This window comes from Ipomoea nil, unplaced genomic scaffold (assembly GCF_001879475.1).
Source record: "Ipomoea nil cultivar Tokyo-kokei standard unplaced genomic scaffold, Asagao_1.1 scaffold0164, whole genome shotgun sequence".
In the NCBI taxonomy this organism is placed as follows: Eukaryota; Viridiplantae; Streptophyta; class Magnoliopsida; order Solanales; family Convolvulaceae; genus Ipomoea; species Ipomoea nil.
The window spans coordinates 1491028-1516018 of NW_017616592.1; the positions used below are offsets into that span (position 1 = coordinate 1491028).

Genomic DNA, 24991 nt, shown 5'->3' on the forward strand with positions numbered 1-24991 from the left:
CCTTCATAATTATTTACCGAACACCCTATTAACTTGTAAAGAATTACAAGAAAGTAAATAGCTCCATTCTTCTCCTCCCCAGAGAGCAATGACCAATTGGGCGCTACTAGTATACGTCTCGTTCATGAGACTAGTTAGCTGGTTTTATTTTTGTTTCCGGCCCGGGTAGCGCCCCCCTGTATTTCCAAATAGCTACATTCTTTTGTTTGGTTTTGTTTATTAATGCTATAAATAGTTAAATACTCCGTGAGAGTTAAAGTGGTATTGTTGTTTGCGGGAGAGCAAAATTAGATTGAATTCAGCTCAGTTCAATTCAATTCAATGATAACACTAAATTGCACCCATCCTTTCTCTTCGATTCAAAACCCTAACTTTCCCTCTATCCACTGCTCAAAAGATCCAATTTTCTTGCCTCATTTATCTAATTCTTCATCTAAATCCGTCCCCTTCAAACCCCTATCCAACACTCCAAAGTCCACACATTTTCTGCATAGGAATTCTGGAAGCCACAGCTTTCTGACCCACAGCTCCAAAAGGACTCAAGAATCCGACAAGGAGACCAAACATGAGGTGGACTCTGGCGGCGGCGGCGGCGGGGACGGAGGGGGTGGAGGAGATGATGGGCAGGTGGAGAAGCGCGATGGGTTCTTGCCAGAATGGCTGAATTTAACCTCGGATGATGCGAAAACGGTTTTCGCCGCGTTGGCTATATCTCTGGCGTTCAGGTCATTTGTGGCTGAGCCCAGATTCATACCTTCCTTATCTATGTATCCCACATTTGACGTTGGCGATCGGATTGTGGCTGAGAAGGTAATACCTTACCTTCTGCGTTTGAATGTTCTTTTATGTTGTTTAGTACGAAGTTGTTCATTTTCACACTTGTTATTCATAAATTTGGAAGTTTTATGGGCATCTGTGTGATGAGTGTGTTGATTTCTGTCATTGAGAGTAACTTTGGAAACTGTAGTTTGAAGTTAATTGTCATTTTAAAGCTGTTCTGCTTTTAATTCTTGAGGAACTTTGTGAATTGGTCTTGCCCACAAATGGCAAAATTCCCTCGGCCCCACACCCGGGCCTGACAGGATAGTCAACGGTTCATTAGGCGGGCTCGATATTGTGTCTTTGCCCACAATATACTTCTAAAGAACCATCTGAGCTGTCTGTGCGGGTACTCTGGTACTCGGTCTTGTTAAGTACAAGAGCTTATATGTTGAACTTGAACTAAAAATACACAAATCTAAGAAGGTTATGACAAGATTTTGCAATTTTGAGATTTGGAAGTAATTATGGTCTATGGAGCTGTAATTTGATTCATAATGCATATTTGCTCTTCCTCGCTGATAGTATGGGTCCTTTTCTTAACACTTCTCAAGCTTGAATGTTCAATATCAGAAACTTAGCGGAGTGAATGTTGGGTTTAATTTGATTGTTTTATTATCCGACCTGGGAAATTGATGCTCACTCTGTCATGTTCAGGTCTCTTATTATTTTAGAAAGCCCTGCCCTAATGATATCGTTATCTTCAAAAGTCCTCCAGTGCTTCAGGAAGTCGGATACACCGATGATGATGTCTTCATCAAGCGAATTGTTGCCAAGGAAGGTGATACGGTCGAGGTGAGACTATAAATGCTTTCTGTACCTGATTTGCTGTCACAAACCCGGGGGGCTTTAATCTTCTGTCTAATGTATACAGTCTTGCAAGAATGCAAGCTCATTTCATAACTCTAGATTTCAACGACTATGGGGGTGTTTGGTAAATAGTTGTTAGCTAATTCAGTTAGTGGGTTTGACTAGTTGATAGCATTAGCTGATTGTAGAAAGATGTTTGGTAAATTATTTGTTAGCTATACTGATTACATGCAAAATGACTTTCTAAAAAAGCTGATCGAAAAAGCTGCGCTGAGCAACTTTTTGAATTTGAGTTTTTTGGAGCAATAAGCTGTTACAAAAAGCTAATTAATCAAACACTCGTATTGGTTGTTTAACCAAGTCAAATAGCTAATAGTGGTCAAACAAGCCAAAATTGGCTGATAAGCTAACTATGTTACCAAACAAGGCCTATGTTAATTGCAAATCATATGATTTGAAATGGCGGACCTAGTTTAGTAATGCTGGACTGTCCTATAAAATTTAGACGGCTAATTTAGTAGTGGTATGTAAAGTTCATCGTTTGTGACTTTGAGCTTTGTAGTGCAGGTTCATGAAGGGAAACTGATCGTGAATGGAGTTGTCAGAAACGAAGATTTTATTCTCGAGAAACCCAACTATGAAATGACTCCAATTGTATGTTCATCTTTGCCCTAATTTAGCTCTATAATTCTCCCTGCTTCCAATAACTAAAAGGAAAACGAGAACCATTCTTTCCATAACGGTCTTTTAAAAACGAACCTAGACCTTCAGTTATGCTTACAATGTCTTCTCGTGTTTCTTTGCAGCGTGTACCAGAAAATTCAGTTTTCGTGATGGGTGATAATCGGAACAACAGCTACGATTCACACGTGTGGTAAGAATGTCGTTTTTTCTCACCTAATTTATTTATATTGGTCAAGATATGCTTTCTTTAGATATCAGTTTCCTTCCCTTCTCTACCAGGGGTCCACTTCCTTCGAAGAACATAATCGGGAGATCTGTCTTACGGTATTGGCCACCAACAAGAATTGGCGGCACAGTTTATCCCGAAGGCTGTGCTGTTGACAAGCCCGATACTACTAGTTTGGCCGGTGAAGATACGAGTTTGGCCGCCCAATAAACCCGACCCTGACAAGTTTTGACTATAGACGTGTAATCTTCGTCCATCCAATAGGATCGAACTTTGATAGACCTGTATACAGGGTTAAAGTTGTAGTCTTTGGGTGTATGTTACTTGGATCTTTAGGTATCTTTGGGTCTTGTGTGTATCATGATAATGCAATAATTTGTGAAAGGTTTATATACCACAGAGGATGCTGTAACATTTATATAGAATGCAGACTCATTACTTGAATTGAATGTTCATACTAAACATCTAGTATGCACATCAAGATTGAATAGATTGTTGATTATCTGAGAATATTCAGTTAGATTCGTATAGTTGAGGTAGTAGTACTCCCTTGGCTTCTAACTAGATCCGGCAATTCATATTTCATATAAATGGTTTGTTAACAAATTGATACGATAATAACACAAACATGATAATGTTAAACATAGACACGATTAGAATTAAAAAAAAAAATTAAATTTTTTTAGTACAATCTAACATATTTGTAATTGTTGTAAATATTTATATTTATGGCCATTAAACTATTTAGACCTTTCATTTGCTTATCATTTAATCATGTATTGATGTTGTGTACTTGAAAGGTTGTATATGACCACTATATAAAGTGAGTGAAGATGAATGAAAGGGACACACTTACATGATGGTTATACTATAACTTGGTGTTCTTCTCCTCCTCCTTTTTCTTCTCTTTACGTATACAAACACACACATATATATATATATATATATATATATATATATATACGCAATTCCGGGTGTATAATTGTGCAAGCATCACGCGGCGACTAACGAGTGAAAAGGCCAAAACTTAACACGTTATCAGCACGGGCCCAAGATAAGAAACAAAGTGATCAAGGTTCATCAAGGTCACAAACATGTTATCGGTGTGGATGTACGGGACACTGGTCTCGTACATGTCGTACACCAAAGCATCTGGTTGAAGCTTACAAAATGACGCAAAAGAAAAATGATAAGCAACCGTCAAGAAAGGAATCTCATCACACCAACACTGATTTGCCTGAAGCAAATGTAGTGATGAATGATGATGATGATCTTTTAAAATATGAGCTTGAAGACTTTGGTGATCAAGAATGATCTGTCTTACGCTCTTGGTTTATGAACCTATTTTTCGTATCGTTATTTTTGGATTATGAACTTATGTTTTTTTTTTCATATCGTTTTATGACTTGATTTCTATGTTTTCTATTTTATCATGATGAATGGTTCACCTCTTTTTTTAACCTTCACATGCTATTTTTTGTACCAAGGCATTGGTTAATTAGTAACAAACAACCACTGTTCGAGAAGTAACCCCGAAGATCTTACAACATTACAAAGTTGTTGTTCGCACAATGGAGCATGAACCAACATTGTGTTTGGTGGATAGTGCAACCACGCATACTATCCTAACGGATATGAGGTTTTTTCGTACCTTAAACAAATCAAGTAGTAATATTACTACCATTTCTAATGATCAGGTACAAATAGTGGGCTCCGGAAGAGCATCCATCATCCTCCCTAAGGGTACAAAGCTACTAATTGAAAATGCTTTGTTGTACCCTCAATCTAAACGAACCTTGCTGAGTTTCAAGGATATTCGTTCAAATGGTTTCCATATTGAAACCAAGACTAAGAACAAAGAGGAGTTCTTGACCATGACTCAGTTGATCACTGGTCAAAAGCGGGAGGTTGAGGAACTTGCCTCTTTATCCTCTGGGTTATATTATACCTATATACAACCCAATGATTCATTTGTGGCACTTACCATGAAACTAAAAAATCCACATTCTTTTCAAATGTGGCATGACCGTCTGGGTCATCCTGGGCAGAATATGATGGGCCGGATCATATCTAATTTTGCTGGACATAACCTGTCTAGATCTCAGGTACTTTCGCCAAATATGTTTACATGTGTGGCTTGTGCGAAAGGTAAATATATTGTACGCTCGTCGCATACTAAGGTTGGACATGAATCGCCTATATTTCTGCAGAGATTGCAGAGCGACATTTGTGGACCTATTAGTCCACCTTCTGGACCATTTAGATATTTTATGGTCCTTATTGATGCTTCCACTCGTTGGACTCATGTTAGTCTACTGTCCACGAGGAACAAAGCTTTCGCTAAATTTGTTGCGAAAATTATTGAGTTGAATGCCCAATTCCCAGATTATCCCATTAAATCAATAAGAATGGATAATGCTGGAGAATTCACATCAACGGCTTTCAATGATTATTGTATAGCCTTGGGCATCAAAGTGGAGCATCCTGTACCTTATGTCCATACTCAGAATGGCTTGGTTGAGTCTCTGATTAAGCGTATTAAATTAATCGCTAGACCATTACTGCAGAAGTCTGGTTTACCAGTCTCATGTTGGGGACACGCAGTATTACATGCTGCAGCTTTAATTCAAATCCGACCTAGTGCATATCATGATTATTCCCCCTTGCAACTACTACGTGGCGTAGAACCCAACATTTCCCATCTGCGTGTATTTGGGTGTGCAATTTATACCCCCATACCACCTACAAATCGTACCTCCATGGGCCCGCAACGAAAACTAGGTATATATGTTGGTTATGAATCTCCTTTCATCATTAAATACCTAGAGCCCATGACAGGAGATCAGTTTACCGCGAGGTACGCTGACTGCATTTTTGATGAAGATCATTTCCCGGTATTAGGGGGAGATAAAAGACCTTATTTAACGAAATGTCGAGAAATCTCATGGGATGAAAAGGATCTTCAGTATCTAGACCCACGTACTAGTCAAACTGAACTAGAAGTTCAGAAAATTATTAATTTGCAAAATTTAGCAAATAACCTGCCAGATGCTTTTACTGATAACAGAGGAGTGACTAGGTCCCATATCCCTGCTGTGAATGCTCCTTCGAGAGTTGAAGTCCCCGTGGGACCAAGTATGCACACTGACACTCCCATCGCCAGAAGCGCGGGAGACCACTTGGTGCAAAAGATTTAAATCCACGGAAGACGAGAATTGGTAAAATATCTCAGTCACTCCAGAAAAATGTTAACCGTCCTGAAGACGACCGTCCCGAAGACGGAGAACCCAGTGAACCTGCACGTGCTCTAAATAATACGAACACTGGGAATGCGGAACATCCAGATCAAAATATTTTGGGAAATGACGATGATCTGGTTGATGTCAATATAGAAACGACCATAAATTTTGTTGATACAGGAGAAACATATAACAGAGATTTAATAGTCGTCGACGACACTTTTGCCTATGCAGTTGCCTGTAATATTCCACAAAATAATCTGGATCCAGAACCAAAGTCAATAACCGAGTGCCGGAAGCGCTCTGACTGGTTGAAGTGGAAACAGGCAATTGAGGCAGAGCTCAACTCGCTTAATCAAAGAAAAGTTTTTGGTCCCACCGTACTTACCCCAAAAGATATGATCCCAGTAGGATCCAGGTGGGTATTCGTACGGAAGAGGAATGAAAACAATGAGGTGGTTAGATATAAAGCGAGATTGGTAGCTCAGGGGTTCACGCAGAGACCCGGAATTGATTTTGATCAAACATACTCTCCTGTTATTGATGGCATCTCATTCCGCTATTTAATATCATTGGCAGTAAGTATGAAATTAGATATGTAGTTGATGGATGTAGTGACTGATAAACATTATTTTTAGTGTTATTTTTAATGATATTTCTATAGTTAATTTACAATAATTGATTAATTTTATATCTATTTTATTTATTATTGTGATTAGTAGCTTTGTTAATATTATTCAATTTTAGATTGTTTTACTTATTAAATTTATTTTATTATTTGATTTTTGTCAGTCCAATAATTCCTTGATCCTAATTTAATAATAATATTATTAATTTTAGTAGTACATGATCAACAGGAGTTTAATAAAGGTGGATTAGTTATATATGGTTTCTAATAAGTTGATTATTATTATTATTATTATTATTATTATTATTATTATTATTATTAGCCATTAAATAAATTTTGTAAGTCAAGAAGGTATACCAGCGGTGATGGGCGAATTAGGTGGATCGCGAATCGGTCTTCCAACGCGAGATCAAAGCTTCGACTGGCAATCTTCAACAAATCTGGCCTTTGGAGATTGGAGATCGGATTGACAAGCTCAAGACATGAAGCTCCAGCATTATAAATAAGGAGCAAAGACATCAAGGTCGATCATCAAGTTCACTCCGGACCAATTCCGGTCGGAGGTGATTTCCAGTGTTCGGTCGTACGAATATTTGGCGGACAGTAATTCTGGTTCGGTGGTCGGCGAATTCTGATCAGCAAATTCTCTTCCGGTCGCGGCTGCAATTTCTCCTGGCGGCAACAAATTGGTGGTCTGGGCAGCAACAAGCAATATTCACGCGGCAATCTCCATTCTCCTTACTCCTTCTAATATCATTAATTCATTTACTTCGTAATTAGTGTTTGGAAGATTTTCTTTGTGATTAGTCATTGCTAAGTGTGTTTAGGAGTTATTTACTTAATTGTTGCTTCATTAGTTTAGATAATTTTGTTAATCTGCAATTCTGAGCACAACATCTCATACTGCCATTTCTTTCTTCCACTTTATTTTTCCCTTGTTATTAATCTATTTTGATATTAGGTTCTTGGTGAAAGGATGATATTGTATGGTGTTTCTTGTTAATTTTAAAATGCATTGCTAGTTAATTGATTTTGCAGTAGTTTGATTCTTATATTGCCAACGAATTAAGTTTTATTCTTTTTATAAGATTAATCGTGTTAAACTTTGACCGATTTTATTCATGTTCTTAGAGTCTCGTTTTCTTATTAGCTGCTGAGTTATTTGCGATCTTATTTGTCTGGTTTTTAGTTGCTCAATTCTTTTCTTGGTTTACTAAATTGCATTGCTTTAGTTTTTTTTATTGATATTAAGCTTATCACATTTTGAGTGCTTCAGAACATTTCATTCAATTTTTTCTTTTAAGTTTAGTTATTAAATTGCTTCGTATCAATTCCCTGTGGGATCGACTCTTGCGAAAGCACACTACTACTACAGAGACTCGTGCACTTGCGAGGACTTATTATTTAAATTGTCCATCAGTGACAGCTTACCTTTATGGGTCACTAGATGCTGATATATACATGAAAATACCCGAGGGTATTCAAAATTCCAATATGAGGGATAAAGATCGAAACATGTATAGCATCAAACTTCAAAGGTCATTATATGGCTTGAAGCAATCTGGTAGAATGTGGTATAACCATCTGAGTGAATTCCTCCTGAAGAAGGGATATGTTAAAAATGATATTTGCCCTTGTATATTCATTAAGAAGTCATCTAATGGCTTCTGCATTATATCTGTCTATGTCGATGACATGAACATTATTGGAACAAAGGAAGACCTTATAGAAGCATGTTCATGCTTAAAAGCAGAATTTGAAATGAAAGACTTGGGAAAAACCAAGTTCTGCCTCGGCCTGCAGATCGAGCATCTTCCAAATGGAATTTTCATTCACCAAGCCAACTACATTAATAAATTATTGGAGAAATTCTATATGGATAAATCTCATCCCCTTAGCACCCCAATGGTGGTCCGATCCCTTGAAGCGGAAAAGGACCCATTTAGACCTAAAGAGGATAATGAGGAGGTTCTAGGACCTGAAGTTCCTTACCTAAGTGCTATTGGAGCCTTGCTTTACCTGGCTAATTGCACAAGGCCTTATATTGCCTTTTCAGTGAATTTACTTGCTAGATTTAGTGCATCTCCGACCAGAAGACATTTGAGTGGAATAAAGCATATCTTTAGATATCTCCAAGGGACAAAAGACCTTGGTCTTTATTTTGAAAACAACCAGGACATTACTTTGAAAGGGTATTCAGACGCTGGTTATATGTCTGACCCTCATACTGCTAAATCGCAAACTGGTTATGTTTTTCTTTGTAGAGGTACAGCTATATCTTGGAGGTCCATTAAACAGACCTTAGTTGCTACCTCATCTAATCACTCGGAGATAATTGCTTTATATGAAACCGCACGCGAATGCGTATGGTTGAGATCACTGATACAACATATTCATCGCTCATGCGGAACAATGAGCAATGTTGATTCCCCGACTGTCCTATATGAGGACAATGCGGCATGTGTTGCACAGATGAGTAATGGGTACGTTAAAGGAGGTCTTACTAAACATATTGCTCCTAAGTTCTTTTACCCACATGAACTCCAGAAGAGTGGTGAAATACTCATTGAAAAGGTTCGCTCTAGTGAAAATCTGGCAGATTTGTTCACTAAGTCCCTGCCTACATCCACTTTTGAGAAGTATGTTTATAAAATTGGGATGCGGAGTCTAGGAAGACTGTTGTCTTCAGGGGGAGCGATAAACTCGGTCTAGGAGACTTTTAAATCCTGAAGATGATGCCCAGAAGGCTTATGGTTGTACTCTTTTTCCCTTAGCTAAGTTTTTTTTTCCCACTGGGTTTTTCTTAGGCTAAGGTTTTTAACGAGGCAACCGATGCAACACATGATTGATACTACATGTACTCTTTTCCTCGACTAGGTTTTTCCCACAGGGATTTTCTAGCGAGGTTTTTAACGAGGCATGAGTATAATTATTTAATGGCCAAGGGGGAGTGTTGTAAATATTTATATTTATGGCCATTAAACTATTTAGACCTTTCATTTGCTTATCATTTAATCATGTATTGATGTTGTGTACTTGAAAGGTTGTATATGACCACTATATAAAGTGAGTGAAGATGAATGAAAGGGACACACTTACATGATGGTTATACTATAACTTGGTGTTCTTCTCCTCCTCCTTTTTCTTCTCTTTACATATACAAACACACATACATACATATATATATATATATATATATATATATATATATATATATATATATATATATATATATATATATATATATATATATATATATATATACGCAATTCCGGGTGTATAATTGTGCAAGCATCACGCGGGGACTAACGAGTGAAAAGGCCAAAACTTAACAGTAATATCTATTTAATAATTATGTCAATTCTGAATTGTGATGAAATTTGAACTTGAGACCTCCTTTATGGAATGCAACTCTGAATTGGGATGGAATTCGAATTTGAGACCTTCTTTATGGAATGCAACTCTGAATTGGGATGGAATTTGAACCTGAGACCTCTTTTATAGAATGCAACTCTAAATTGGGATGTAATTCGAACCTGAGACCTCCAATATGGAATGCAACTGTTATTGTTGTGTAAGGCAATGTTTTATGGGCAAATTATTGTTGTTGTGTAAGGCAATGTTTTATGGGCAAATTATCGTGTGGATCATGGTCCACACAATACTATGTGGACTATAACAAAAAAGACATTTTTAATATACTAAAATTATATTATGTGTACTGAATGTACATTATACAAAATAACGTATTTTTTAATACTCAAATAATATGTTCTTTCTGAATACAATGTATATTTTTAATATACTAAAAGTAAATTATTTATGTATGAATATACAATATTAGATAGGATGGTCCACACAATAATGATTGTGTTTTATGTATATGTTCATGTTGACCAATTGGCAAATTATTCTGTGAACCCGGGTTCACCTTGCAACCTGGGTCCAAAAATGTACAATTTATATATTGAATGTTTCATAATTTACCTACTGAATGTTTACAATTTTGTATACTAAATGTTCACAATTTACATACTGAACGTTCACAATTCAAATTTAAACATTCAGTATGTAAATTGTCAATCATTATACCCTGCACCACGGAGCGCATAGCACCGTGCGCCCCGCGCCTCCCAATTATGTGTATTTGTTTATGTAGGGACTTGACGCGATTATGTGTATTTGTTTATAAATTATGTGTATGTGTTTATACAATTATGTGTATTTGTTTATACAATTATGTACATTTTTTATACAATCATGTACATCTTTTTTATACAATTATGTACATCCGAAACATGAAATTTATGTATATTATGTTAAGAGTTGATGTTTATTATGTTAAAAGTTTATGTATATTATGTATTATGTTAGATTATATGTATTATCTTTTTTTTTTTAAAAAGTATGTGTATTTTGTTATACAATTATGTACATTTATGTATACAATTATGTGTATTCTAGTATAAAATTATGTACATTTGTGAACCTGAGATTTTTTTTAAAAGAAAAATAACCGTCAACACAGGGTAGTGAAATTTCAAAAAAAAAATTACAAAAAAAAATCTGTAACTACATCGTTTTGCATCAGGGCGCATAATGCAATGCGTGCCCTGGTGACTGGTATTTGTCATAAATTGTAAACATTTAATATATAAATTGTATATTTTGATCTAAGTCCACCTTACAAGATGGACCCAGATCCATGGCATAACTCTCCTGTTGAGATTCAGATCCAATGACATGTTCAAATTTAACTTGGAGGCCTACTAAAGGCACTCAAAGGCCCAATAACAAGAATTCGAACTAAGAAGATCCAATAAGTTTTCAACCAATCGTTATACCCTGCGGCAAACGATGATGTACATCCATGTGCATCCATTCTGAATGCCGCGCGTTCTACCCTGCGGCAAACGATGATGTGCATCCATGTGCACCATGGTGCACACGGATACAAAAACAACGTCGTTTTGATTAAAAACGCGCGTTCCACTTAAAAATAATCCAGTTTCAATTCCTAGCAACAACATTATGTTGTTCATTCATTCTGAATTTTTAGTTATGAAATTATGGATGTGTAGTTATGCAATTCTGGATTTATAGTTATGAACTTATGGATGTGTAATTATGCATGGTGTAGTTATGCAATTCTGGATTTATAGTTATGAAGTTATGGATGTATAGTTATGCAATTCTGGATGTATAGTTATGAAGTTATGGATGTGTAGTTATGAAGTTATGGATGTATAGTTATGCAATTCTGGATTTATAATTATGAAGTTATGGATGTGTAGTTATGCAATTCTAGATGTATAGTTATGAAGTTATAAATGTGTAGTTATGCATGCAATTCTAGATTTATAGTTATGAAGTTATGGATGTATAGTTATGCAATTCTGGATTTATAGTTATGAAGTTATGGATGTGTAGTTATGCAATTCTGGATGTATAGTTATGAAGTTATGGATTTTTTTTTAAAAGTCGACGTCAAAACGACGTCATTTTTGCATCCGTGTGCACCATGCATGGTGCACAGCAATGCAGCATAACGCTCCATACCCTACACCACGGTGCACTAGCACTGTGCACCCCGCGCCTCCCAAAATGACGTTGTTTTGGTAAGTTATGTAGGGAGTTGACGTGATTATGTGTATTTGTTTATACAATTATGTGTATTTTATTTATACAATTATGTGTATTTGTTTATACAATTATGTACATTTTTTATACAATTATGTACATTTTTTTTATACAATTATGTACATTTTTTTTTTATACAATTATGTACATCCGAACAGGAAATTTATGTGTATTATGTTAAGAGTTGATGTTTATTATGTTAAAAGTTTATGTATATTATGTATTATGTTAGATTATATGTATTATCTTTTTTTAAAGAAGTATGTCTATTTTGTTATACAATTATGTAAATTCATGTATATAATTATGTGTATTCTAGTATAAAATTATGTACATTTTTGAACATGAGATTTTTTTTTTAAAGAAAATTAACCGCCAACACAGGGTAGCGAAATTTAAAAAAAAAAAAAAATCTGAAACGACGTCGTTTTGCATCAGAGCCCACAATGCAATGCGCGCCCTGGTGCAGGATATAAATTGCCGTTTTCAACTTGTACGCTTATGCTAATTGATGAGTTTTAAAGGTGAACCGAAAGTTCAATCATTATATCATGCACCAGGGCGTACAATGCATTGTACGCCCTAACCAAAAATGACGTTTTTATAAATTGTATGGAGAGTTGACGCGACAGACACCGTTCTGTCCGTCCAATCCCGTTATAATTTTTTATTTATTTATTTTTATTCTACACTTGTGTTTTATGTGTATTCTGTTAAGAGTTTATGTGTATTCTGTTAAGAGTTTATGTGTATTGTGTATTATGTATTATGTATTATGTTAGATTATGTGTATTGTATTAGGAGTTTATATATATTCTATTATACAATTTTGTACATCCGAAACATGAATTTTTTAATTTTTTTTTTAGAAATTAGCAGCAAAAATGAGAAACAACGTCGCACAATATAATTTGCCCAGAGAATTGGACCCCAAAAAAAAAAAAAAAAAAAAATTTTGAGAACAAATGAATTAATCTACTTTAAAAAAGAGTTTACTATGCAAACTCCCCAATTTTATCCCACTAATCAAACTTCATAATGTGACAATTATGCATAATGCATTTTTATTATGTGAGTCATGAGAAAAGTTGTTGGCCGCGCACCACAACGTCTAGTGACCATGAAATGTGTGGATCATAGTATATTTTTATCGGATATCACATAAATTCAAACTTATGACCTCTTGCATGGAGTTGACTTTAATACTAAATTGAAACATATGCATAATTTTGAATTCTTTTGTGTAATCATCTAAGGATCGTGATCCTTTCTTGATGATTATCAGTATATTTTTCAAAAGATCTTCCTTTTCAATTGTGATTGGCAGCATTTGTTCTTCTAAAGAACTCCACACAACGTAGGCAATACCATCTTCTGCAATGGATGATTGAGTTTCTTCTTTTATTGTGAACAAGCAACCATGAAATAAGAAGACATCATTTGTTAACCACAAAGTATAGGTTGGATTCACAATTCCATCTTTTAGCAAACGTTCAAGTTTGTCATCATTCTTTTCCAAATGATGAAGCATGCCGAGACTACGAGTCAGATGAAGGATTTGTGATCGCCATATGAGATAGTTATTGGAGCCTAGTTTGATTGAAATCTGGCACACTGATGAAATGATTGTAATATAAGCTTGGGTTCTTCCCTAAAGGATTAATAAGAAAACGGAAGAACTGGACTCTTGATACTTGTAAGTTTCAAGTCTCTAATACCATGAAAACTTCTTATAAACTTAATATTTTATTTAATTGTTGTGTATTTTTCATAAATACATACAAAGAGAAATGAGAATTAAAAAGGCAAAATAGCAAGATACAAGCTGTATACTATATTAACTCCTTGATTATAGGCATGAGTTGATGAGAATGATTCTTTTGAATATTTCATTGATTTTCTGTAACTCTTTGATTATAGGCATGAGTTGATGGAAATGATTTTTTTGATTTTCTGCACTGATATTGTTTTCGTCGTCTCTGTGAAATATTTTGTTTCCTCAATTAGCTTTTCTTCCTTATCACTATTGTTGTTCGAAATTAGCACCAATATAAGTTAAACAAACAAACCTTAGGTTATATCATATTCCTTAAAACTGAAAATCATATTTATTGAAATTGTGAACAATGTTCAAACTTTGGTTGATTCTTTATTCATTAAGAAATTTCTATTTATTTTGCACTAGGGAGTCTTTAGTTTCTAATCTTCAAAGGATCTCTTCAGAAAGTTCATTGAATCATTCTATCCCTGATGTTAATGTAGTATAGCCTTTAATACATAAAAACATGCCTGTTTAGCAGACATTAAGGTTTAGTTCTTCATCATACACAAAAGTCTATTTCTTTTGAGTGACAAGAGAAATCAGTAGTCACTACCTGTGCACGGAATAAACCCCGCCTTGTGATCCTAACTAGCAAAATACCTCTTCAGAAAGTTCATTAAATCATTCTATCCCTGATGTTAATGTAGTATAGCCTGTAATATACATAAATACATGCCTGTTTAGCATACATTAAAGGTTTAGTTCTTCATCATACACAAAAGTCTCTTTGTTTTCTTTTTTCTTTTTTTGAGCGACAAGAGAAACCCTGATATAACCATGATCATGGGGCACTTATTATTATTATTATTATTATTATTATTATTATTATTATTATTATTATTATTATTATTATTATTATTATTATTATTATTATTATTGTGGTAGAAGTAGTAGTAGTGGGATGACCACTTCCTTAGGTAGTTAGAGTAGTTTAAGGTAGTGGGGTAGTTAGAGTAGTGGTTAGTTTTATTATGTGTATAAATAGGTATCTATGTATTTGAAGAAGGGGATATTTGGGAAATTTGTATTTTGGGCTTCATATTGAATGGAAGATTGGGGGAGAAGAAGCACTCCACAAAAAACGCTTCATTTGGGGGAGAAGAAGCACTCCACAAAAACGCTTCATTTGGGGAGACGAAGCACTCCAGAAAAGCTTCATTTTGTATTCCTAAGTTTCTATGCCTGTGACGCGATCCTAGCCTATAACAAACCCGTAGTCACTACCTGAGGGTCTGCACTGGGTACCCTGCCTTGTGACCCTAGCCGACAAAGGACCACAAGGAGATAAACCGGCCTAAGTTGCCCATAGGTCATAACTGACCGACTCAAACCAAGAATAGGTTGTTCCCACTGAAAGTCGAACTTGTAACATTGTGGTTACCAAGTCAACAACCTAACCAACTTAATATACAAAAACCTCTTCGTTAATATAAGGTATATATAGTATAGTATACATATTATAAACAATCATATGTGAAAGAGATTGCCAATAGAACTCAAAAAACAAAAAATATGTGAAAGAGATTGGCATTTGGCACCTCCAAATGAATCAATAAATAAAGGGGGGTGAAATTTAGATGCATCTTTGTATCAGTAGGTGTATAGTTATTTACAGCTTAGAAGTTAAGATTTGCTGTTCATAAATCTGTGTACACAAAGTCACTGCCATGCAAAATCTGCAAGTGCATCCTCGAGAATCCCACCTAAGACGAGCTTCTCCATGTCAGCCACTACATTCTCAACTTCGTCGTAAGTGAACCCTTTCCTCCAACCCAAATCCCACGCCCCGCTAACTGCTACGTTGCACTGCAGATCTCTCTCGACCAATGCAAAAAGGGTGTCTGCAGAAAGAGTTGCAGTAATAAGATCCTTGTAGCTTCTCAGAGTTTCTATCCCGTCACAAATTTCACCCACCAACTTGTCTAGCGAGATATGTTCTTGTGACCTAATAGCTTTCTTCTGCAACTTTTTGCTCTCTAGTAATTCACTTGCACAATCCAGTAAGAGTTTAGTCTCGGGGGTTTCGTTGTGTGAGCTATCGGGCTTCAACTCTACAGGTTGCCATGCATAAATATCGAAAAGCTCTTCAGCATGACTGAGGAAAGATGTACTGCTTAGAAGCAAATTCTTTATAGTATCGGCTTCGAGGTTTGATTTGGGACCGATGCAATACTGATCACATTCCTTGGAGACACAAGAAAGACTTTCAGCTTCACTGTGATCATCTGCAACCAACAAAGCAAATTGTTATCACATTGGGTGGATACAAATTTCTCCGAGAAAAATCTACTGGAAATCCAATTTCACCTATTGGGATAAACAGCTATGCAATAGGTGATCATTCTTTTTTTTTTTTTGGTCAGACCACAAGGTGTCCTAACCAGGCCCTAACTGTAGGATGCACTTTTAAGCCCGTACCATACTTAGACTAATCCCCGTTTGCATCGGGCCGGCCCAATTAAGGGGCAAAGTACTGGCCAGATTAATTTTTCTATACGAGAGGGGGTTCAAACTCCCGACCTTTCTTAAGGGACAAGAGTGCATGGCCACTCACGCCAACCAAGCTGGTTAGGTGATAATTCTTTTATTCAATTAAAGATGTGGAAAACCCCAATGGAGGCTTTATTTACTAAGCTTTCCACTCGACTTTTTCCACACTTGTATACTAGCAAGGATATGCAAAGTGAGTATGTGATTTGGACCAATCAAGAATTTTCATAAAGCTATATGTCTAATGCATACTTGCCCGAAAAAAAAAAAAAAAAATTACTTAGACCACACACTAAAGGTAGATGAACATTGGCGACTTTTATCATTGATGCAAAGTAATGGAAAAACCGGCTTACCAATGATGAGAGTCTGGGAAACATCACACACTTCCTCAAGATGGAGCTTTTCTGGCACTTCATCGTCATTTTCTGTTTTATCAGTCTCTTTCTCGGATTTAAGGTTTATCTGTGCTTTATTGTCTCCCAGATTCTCAACCTGCTTCAACATTAGACATCAGTGTGGACCAACAATAAAGCTGTTATCCAAATAATGGTCTGCTATTAAGGACGAAGATCTATTCACTAATGGAGAAATATGGAAAAATAATTTTTAAAAATGGTTGACTATGAAAATAGGAAACAAGTTCCCTGAAGAAAATATGGTAGAAATTTAAAATGTAGTAGGAAGATGAACTCACAATAGGTACAGAGAAATTTCTTTCGGGCTTGTCAGTTTTTTTCATATGCTTCTTATTTTTGGAGTTACGAGACACAGCAGCATGATTTAGAGTAAGATTTGAGGCCATGCTCTTTTGCTGAGTAACTTGTTTTTGCGATATATTTGGCACAGTCTCCTGTTTCCTAAGCTTGACAGAGGTCACCTTCTCTAAGCCATGCGGTTTAACGGCCTCCCTAAATTTCACATTCTTCATTTCTTCTTTCCTCGTTTTAGGAGCTATCTTTTGAATCTTATCAACCCTTTTCTCGATAACTTCTTTCTTCTCTTGCCCCCTAGGCTTCGCAGGATTGATTGTTCTATTAGAAGATAGTTTTCCCGTAATCCTGATCCCACTGTCATTTGAACTTGCTAGTTTAGCCCCTCCTTCACGCGTAGAATTGGTCACTTCAGTTTTTTCTGCTCTCGAGTTTTTCTTGACAGCGAGACTAGGAGCTCCTTTTGGCTGTCCGGTGGGTTCAGTTGTGAATTCTTTTCTTTTCCAATTTGTAGGCATATCTTTGGGGTTCACAGAATATTGGGGCTTCATGATCACAATGGGTTCACAATATTGATCAACTTCGTTTTCCAAATCTGAGACAACGGGCTGATGGATTCCATGCTTTGATTCGTAAAAAGGGGAGCTTTTTAGTAGCCCCTTGAATTGCATAGCCCCGATAATTTCTTCTAGAGTTCTTTGCTTTGTATCCATGTTCTCAATAGGGGGTTTCTTTGCCTTTGGCAAATCGATTTCGAATGCAGGTCTCGTCTGATTGGAAAGCCTGTCTTTCTCCATCTGTTTCTGGGAAGTGAACTGATGGGGCTGTGAAGGGATTTCCTCGAGACCCATCAGCTTTGCAATCAAATTCGGTGCTTTTGGTTTCAACGGTTGAGCCTTTGGGAGAGAGGTGCCAAAAGAAGAAAACTCGTGGGGTTGAAACACGGACGATTGGCTCGAGCTAGTAGAGGGGAGATCGGGAGATGAAAGCAATTGTCTTCTATCGAAACAACGCTTTTCATAAGAGGATTGGCTCGAGCTAGTGGATGGGAGGTCTGGAGAAAAGTCGAGTTCTCTACTTCCATAACTCGCCTTTTCTGGCAACAAGTTCTGTCTAGCAAAGCTGTCCCTTATCACCTCCCTTAGCTCATCGTAACAATCCCAAGACGCCCCTCCATCAATAGAATGTCTCGGTTTGTGGAACTCCATTTTGTACTTTTGATCCCCTACAATTCGTTCAGATTTAGTCCTTTCAACACCCGAGCTTCTCAACTCGCCTTTCCCACTCCTCTCTTTTCTTGGCTTGTTCTTTGCCATAAACTCCGAGGCCTCGTGCAACTTCTCGAGCATTTCAAGAGACTCCTGCAAATCGAGAGCTCCTTTCAACAAGTCCTTAGCAACCTCCTTCGACTTCCCGTCTAACCCACCTCCCTTCGACCACGACTCAATCACTCGACTCAGCTTCTGAGCTCCTCTCGATACCTCCATGAGCTGGACAGAACACGAGGCGTTTAACTCATCTGCAGACCCTTGGCACACCCTTTCTTCGCGTTCTTTCTTCACACTCATACCTTCACGAACTCCTCGTTTTACAAGCTTATCATCATCCACCATCTTCGGGAGCTCGGTCTTGGACCTCCTAATCCTATTGCATTCAACTACACCCCTAGGATCATCACACGTCAGAAATGATCTGTATAACACAGATCTCGGCCTGTCTTGTGGCATATTCTGTACTATTTCTATCACACAAATTTCATAGAAACATTCAAAGGCTTATTCAAATTCTGCCCAGTGGATTCACCTCAACACATATATATATATCTCAGCCAAGCTGTCAAAAGCTTGATATGATGATGTAGACACAAAACACAGCTCTTTTTCAATCTTCAGCTTTAAAATACTGAAAGCATAAAGAAAAATAACAAATTAGCCACCTTCCAAAAAAAGAAAAAAATATATATATACTTCAAAATTTCCATATACATCAGTGCTTTTGAAAGATTCAAAGAATTTAGTAACCAGCTTTCATTTAAACAAACACAAACAGGAACTCAAGAACATTATTAGAAAGATTGAAGAGAGCAATAATGGTGAAATCCAAAGCTTTAATGGATCTACAGACAAAAAGCTTGAGACAGACAAACCCAGAATCATTTGTGAATCAAGAAACAAGAAATGTTCTTCAAAAACAACAATCACTGGATGAATCAAGTACCTGACACACTCTTTTTTGGCTCCTGATGGATAAAAACAGAATCTTTGATCAACCCAATTCTCCTCCTTTCATACTACCTCAAATGCAAATGGATGAAAAAAGGGCTAAAGAATCTACAGACAAGGAAACCCAAATCAAAATCTGGTAAAACACACACTTTCTGCTCACCAAGTAGAAGAAATTAAGAAAAAGACCAACAACGTTTGTAGCATTTTAGTGCCTCACTTTAATTCTCACCTGCATTGCAGCTCTATCTTTGACTCGGAAACCTCAGATCCATCCCAAACGAATATATACTATATACAAATCCAAACTAGCATGTGAATCTTGACTTTCTATTCTCCATCCACTACAATATCTCCATGATTTCAAGAACTAAGACTTTTGGCCCCTTTGTTTAGCTTTTCTTTTTGGCTTTTTTTCACTAATATAATCCAGTGCTGTAATATAATGAGGGAATTAATGAACAAAAAAAATGTGGGTGGTTGTTACAGAAATTATGGTTTGTCTTATGTGGGAAAAGGCAAAAATCTGTCGGAAGCTTTGACGAGGGAAGGTCGGATCACAGATTACACACACAGAACACACTCCCTGTGTGCACAGTTGTACAATGAGGGAGAAATTGCCGTGAAAATGCCCGTGAAATCATTAAATATTCCACCCTTTTTAAGCTCCTTGGTCCAATCTGGGAGCTTATTCTCTTGGATACCTTAATAAATTGCTTCACGAGTCAGGCGGTAAACGTAAACCCTTCCTAATGTCTAAATTGAATACTATGCAATTAATAATAATAATAATAATAATAATAATAATATGCCCTGAATGGGACGATTTAGTGGGTGAAGCATGATTCTTGTATCAAATAAGTAACGGGTTTGATTCTTGAATTAATTAACTTTACCACAAGTTAAAAAGAACTCCCGTAGAGATGCAAACGAGTGGATCTCAAATCTAGGTCTGGTTTTAACATGTGGTAGAGTTAATTAATTCAAGAATCAAACCCGTTACTTATTTGATACAAGAATCATGCTTCACCCAGTAAATCGTCTCATTCAAGGCATAATATTCTTAGTTTCATTTTCCACACACTAGTTTCATTATAGCAACACTAAAGTATCATTTTAATTCTATTACAATTTCATTTGACGATTATGGTCCACATAGCACTGTTGACCATGGTTCACTGTATAACAATTGACTTTGTTCTATTGGTTCGAATTGAGTTAAATTAAAGTTCAAACTATATGTGTGTGTGTGTTGGGGAAGGACACTATTTAATGAGTTGGCTTGAATTCAAATTTGATCAAAGTTGAATCAAGCTGTGAACGGCTTGACTCATTTGCATCCCTAATTGGCCAGACAGATGTTTGAAGGGTTAATGTCAAGATCTTGTCATTGAAACGTAACATTAACTACCATGCAAGTGTATAAATAAAGTTGTTCATTCGCTATTAACTAGCTTTAAATTTTTGACGTGGTAATAAAAATTCGATTCAAAGTTACATATATTTATAATAGAAAGGTTAAGAACAAATTAAACAAATGCTCTAAGTCTAAGGTATATATTTTTGTTTGAGAAAATAATTCACTTTTTTATACTAAAAATATTTATCGATTTGGCAATTTTATAATATAAAGGATTTTGTAATTTAGTTAAACCCTTTGACTTATAAAATTGCCAACCACTTTTTTTTATTATTTTTTTTAAATGCGCAATATTTTTATTGTATGCACATTGTAACAACTTTAGTTGCACAATTAGATAAGCCTAGATTTAAAGAGTTAATTAATGTTAATATTTGTCCGAAGCAGGGCCGGATTTTAGGCTGTGCAAGCTGGGCTACCGCACAGGGCCCCTAATTTTAGAGGGGCCCCAAAATTTAGAGGTTCAATATTTAATTTTTACCTAGCTAGTTTAAAAATAAAAATTAAAAAGTTTTCAATTAAACTTTAAAGGTTTTATGAAGAGATGGTAAGAATGTGTATTTATTGTAATTTAACTTGGAGGTCAAAGGTTCGAAACTTGCATGTATTAGTTTTAAAAATTATGATTTTGGTAGGGCCACATTTATTTACTAGAACAGGGCCACCAAAACTTAAAATACGGCCCTGGTCCGAAGTATCATAGGGGTAATATACAACGATGATTAGATTGGAGGAGATAAAAATAGGATTTGGTAGGTTTACTTTGTCTTGTTCCTAAACACACTTTCGTCCATGTATAGTAGGCTATGTGTTATAGACACTAGATGTATTGCACAATTTATAGGAAAATCATAATTTTATCTTTGCAAATCTCATTTGGTATGGTGCAATGTGATTCATTATTCAAAATTGAACTATTATCAAACTCCATTTAAACAGGTTCTCAAAACAATTTTTAAAATTCAAGATATTTTTTTATAGACAAACCGCACTCATTGCATTATAAGTACAAAGGTTGAATACTTTCAATTAAAAAGACTAATCAATGCATAACTACTTCTAATGATGTTTAAAGTACTATTAAACAACTATTACGGATATAGGTAGCTGAAAGCTTAAAAGGAGCTGAAAGCTGAAAAGTTATAAGCTAAGAGCTGAACACTGAAGAGCTATTAAGCTAGTTGTTATATTTGAAAGTATTTGGTAAAATTAGCTTTTTGATAAGCTGATAAATGTAAAAAGACAAAAAATGACATTTTCATAAAATTTAAACTAGTTTGTTTAATTTAAATATGAAACTTTAACATTTTATCTTTAAAAATATTAACATTTTGAAATAAAATTATTAGTATAATCATGATCTAGCATCCTGAAGTAGCAATATTGTTGCGAATCTCTTCATCTCATAATAATAATAATAATAATAATAATAATAATAATAATAATAATAATAATAATAATAATAATAATAATAATAATAATTGTGGTAAAAGTTGCGGATAAAGGAGAAGAGAAAATGATTTTAATTGAAAAGGGTAGATGATGTCATTTCTTTAAAATAATGAGGACAAAGATGAAAAAAAAAATTAGGAAGCTACTAGCTTATTTTGAAACGCTACTTTGTCCAAAATAAGCTCTTATTTCAAGCTAAGAGCTTATTTTGGGAACTTACCCAACAGAGTTTATAGCTTATTAGTAGTTTAAAATAAACTATAAGTTCCTAAATAAGCTCTGTCAAACAAAGCCTACATCAAGAGATGATTTACAAATCATATTAACTACCTTAATTTATGGAATTTCAACCTTAATTATGGAATTTCAATGTACAAATGCACATTAATGCATACACATCACTGTCACAAGTTGTGTAATATTTACTATGTTTGCTTGGAAAGTAGGTAAGATAGACTATACATGATAAATGCCATACCATATGATGGTTGTATATAGACTGCGATAGTTATTTATTATAATATACTGAGTTTAAGTTAGTAATTAAAGTGAAATTTTAGTAAAATACTCCGTATATTTATAACAAGATTGACCCCGTAATGAAAATAGTTTTTAAGAAAATTACATTAATTGTAGTCGTACTGTAAATTTAGAGTTGATCAACGATTTGGTCCCTCAATTATTAGCAAACTGTCAATGTAGTTTCTCAATTGCTTATTCATTGATTTGATCCCCGAAAACAATTATTTTTAGTCGATTTAGTCCGGCCGTCGATTTAGTCTCCGAAAATAATTATTTTTAGTCGATTTAGTCTCTCCGGCCGTTGACGGAAGACGGCCTGAGGGACTAAATCAACTAAAAATTATTATTTTCGGAGACCAAATCGATGAATAAGTGATTGAGGGACTACATTGACAGTTCGCTAATAACTGAGGAACCAAATCGTTCATTAACTCTATTTCTTTAATAATCAAGTTTTTATAGTGAACTATCATATTTAATGCTTGACATTAAGGTCTCATTAAAATCATAAGAATGAAATTCATCACTTTACTGAAAACTCAAAAATTAAACGGGTATTTAGTTGAAGACTTAAAAGGTAATTGTAATTATATTATTTTCCTCCCTAACTTTAAAAAGTAGAAATTTTTCACGATTTAGTTGGAAGGAGTTAGAAATTTGAAATTTTTTCGTCATGTGGAATTGGAACTTCTAACCCCCTCCCCCCTCACCCCTCTCCCGTCAGGATTTTTAATTCAATGGAGGTTGGGAAGGAAAATGGAGCTATCTGATCAAGACAAAAATACCCTTCCCCTAAGTAATTAATTAATAGGTCTGGTATGAAACGATCTCATGTAGACGTATAATACTTTTTATATAAAATATATGGAGTAATTAACTTTTTTTTTTTGAAAGAATAAAATCAATTCATTAAATCATAAGTCAAAATATCCACAATGAACAAAGGCGGTGCATGTAGCCACTCGCCACAACCTGATTCAGAAACGGCTCCGGCCTCTAACAACAATATAGGCAGCACGATTTACAGATCGTTTAACAAATTGGAAACATATATCAATAGAAAGTATTAGATATCTCACATAGACGGTTTCACACAAAACATACTATTCTAAATTAGTTTTTATTTATTTATGAATTATTATATTATTATAATTATAATTTACTCTATTTTGTTATACTATTTTTAATGTAATTAATTTTACTTTATAATGTATTATAAAAATGTTATAATAATAGTAATAATATATTATTATTATTAACATCATTCTTATTATTGAATTTATTTCATTTTAATTTATTATACCATTATTTTTATAATGCATTGATCGACATTTTGATTTTTATACTTTTTTTTTTTTTTTTTTTTTTTGTGTATCAAGGGTTTCCACCGTCGAACACAATGACTAATCCCCTCGGTGAATTGTAGGCACCTCTTTTGGGTGGAACAGCTGGCCTGGAAATTTAAGGCTGCTCCATACCCAAAGCCAAGGATCGTCGAACCATTAACCTTCATTTAAGGATGAATGAATCCCTTCCACTGAACCACAACCTTCAGTAATCATGCATGCATGTCAATCATGTAATTAAATACTAAAATAAAATTCTTTCAAAAAAATACTAAAATAAAAATTTATAATAATTATATTCCTTCAACCGAATAATATTTCCTCTCAATAATAATACAATGTTAAAAAGATTCAACAATCGTTACAATTTTCAAGTACTGAATTACTAAAACACCTTTATATTATTTATTTATTTGGTTATTTATGTTTTCATATAAAATAATAATAATAATAATAATAATCTAAAAAATCTTCTATAAAATTATTAAATTTATGTCAATGATTATTATAGGGTTTTTGCAATGTCCCATCCATGGACTACTTGAAATTGTATTGCATGCAAGAGGGGGTACCTAACAACCATTAATGATTAATAGACTAAAATGCCGTAAAATTAAATGATGTTATCCTTTTCACCTACCATAGGAAACTATTTGAGGGCAACTCGAACTAGATTATTTGAATTATTGATTTTGCGGCCACAATATTTTAACTTTTATTTTTTTGTAAAAATTATTTATTAACCTTCTTGATTTGGATTGATCCATTATAGACAACATATGTTGATTTACTTCTTTGTAGTATTTTGTCCAGTTAGGATCACAAATAGCGATTGCGAGCTTTCTCATAAGAGAAAATTTCAATTTTGGTCCACTGACTATTGGGGTTGTGTTAATTGCAACACTTGACTTTTAAAAATGTTAATTGAGTACCTTGACTATGCAATTTCTTTCAATTT

At 35.0% G+C, this 24991-nt stretch overlaps 2 protein-coding genes across 7 annotated transcripts; one reads left to right on the forward strand and one right to left on the reverse strand.

Annotated features, from left to right (window-relative positions):
- Positions 1 to 220: 220 nt before the first annotated feature.
- LOC109175061 (chloroplast processing peptidase) lies at positions 221 to 3069 on the forward strand. The gene is made up of 5 exons (XM_019324323.1): positions 221 to 810; positions 1477 to 1614; positions 2197 to 2283; positions 2436 to 2503; positions 2593 to 3069. Exons 1-5 carry the CDS (start codon positions 322 to 324, stop codon positions 2747 to 2749), a joined length of 939 nt encoding a protein of 312 aa, XP_019179868.1. The 5' UTR covers positions 221 to 321; the 3' UTR covers positions 2750 to 3069.
- Positions 3070 to 15398: 12329 nt separating this feature from the next.
- LOC109175068 lies at positions 15399 to 19983 on the reverse strand. Of its 6 annotated transcripts, XM_019324358.1 has the most exons (6): positions 19526 to 19983; positions 19289 to 19401; positions 17056 to 18973; positions 16752 to 16853; positions 16058 to 16094; positions 15399 to 16027 (listed from the first exon to the last, which is right to left on the reverse strand). In XM_019324358.1, exons 3-6 carry the CDS (start codon positions 18796 to 18798, stop codon positions 15528 to 15530), a joined length of 2382 nt encoding a protein of 793 aa, XP_019179903.1. In that variant the 5' UTR covers positions 18799 to 18973; positions 19289 to 19401; positions 19526 to 19983; the 3' UTR covers positions 15399 to 15527. The 6 variants fall into 6 exon arrangements, with proteins under 6 accessions (XP_019179903.1, XP_019179895.1, XP_019179877.1 ...); XM_019324350.1 differs by having other exon boundaries at positions 15399 to 16094; XM_019324332.1 differs by having other exon boundaries at positions 15399 to 16093; positions 16715 to 16853.
- Between the last annotated feature and the right edge of the window lie 5008 nt (positions 19984 to 24991).

Coding starts and splice junctions, on each gene's coding strand:
- LOC109175061 (XM_019324323.1), top strand. CDS start 322: ATGATAACACTAAATTGCACCCATCCTTTCTCTTCGATTCAAAACCCT. Junction 811..1,476: donor ATCGGATTGTGGCTGAGAAG/GTAATACCTTAC, acceptor TGTCATGTTCAG/GTCTCTTATTATTTTAGAAA. Junction 2,504..2,592: donor AGCTACGATTCACACGTGTG/GTAAGAATGTCG, acceptor CTTCTCTACCAG/GGGTCCACTTCCTTCGAAGA.
- LOC109175068 (XM_019324345.1), bottom strand. CDS start 18,798: ATGCCACAAGACAGGCCGAGATCTGTGTTATACAGATCATTTCTGACG. Junction 16,854..17,055: donor GAAATTTCTCTGTACCTATT/GTGAGTTCATCT, acceptor ATGTTGAAGCAG/GTTGAGAATCTGGGAGACAA. Junction 16,094..16,714: donor TTCCCAGACTCTCATCATTG/GTAAGCCGGTTT, acceptor TGTTGGTTGCAG/ATGATCACAGTGAAGCTGAA.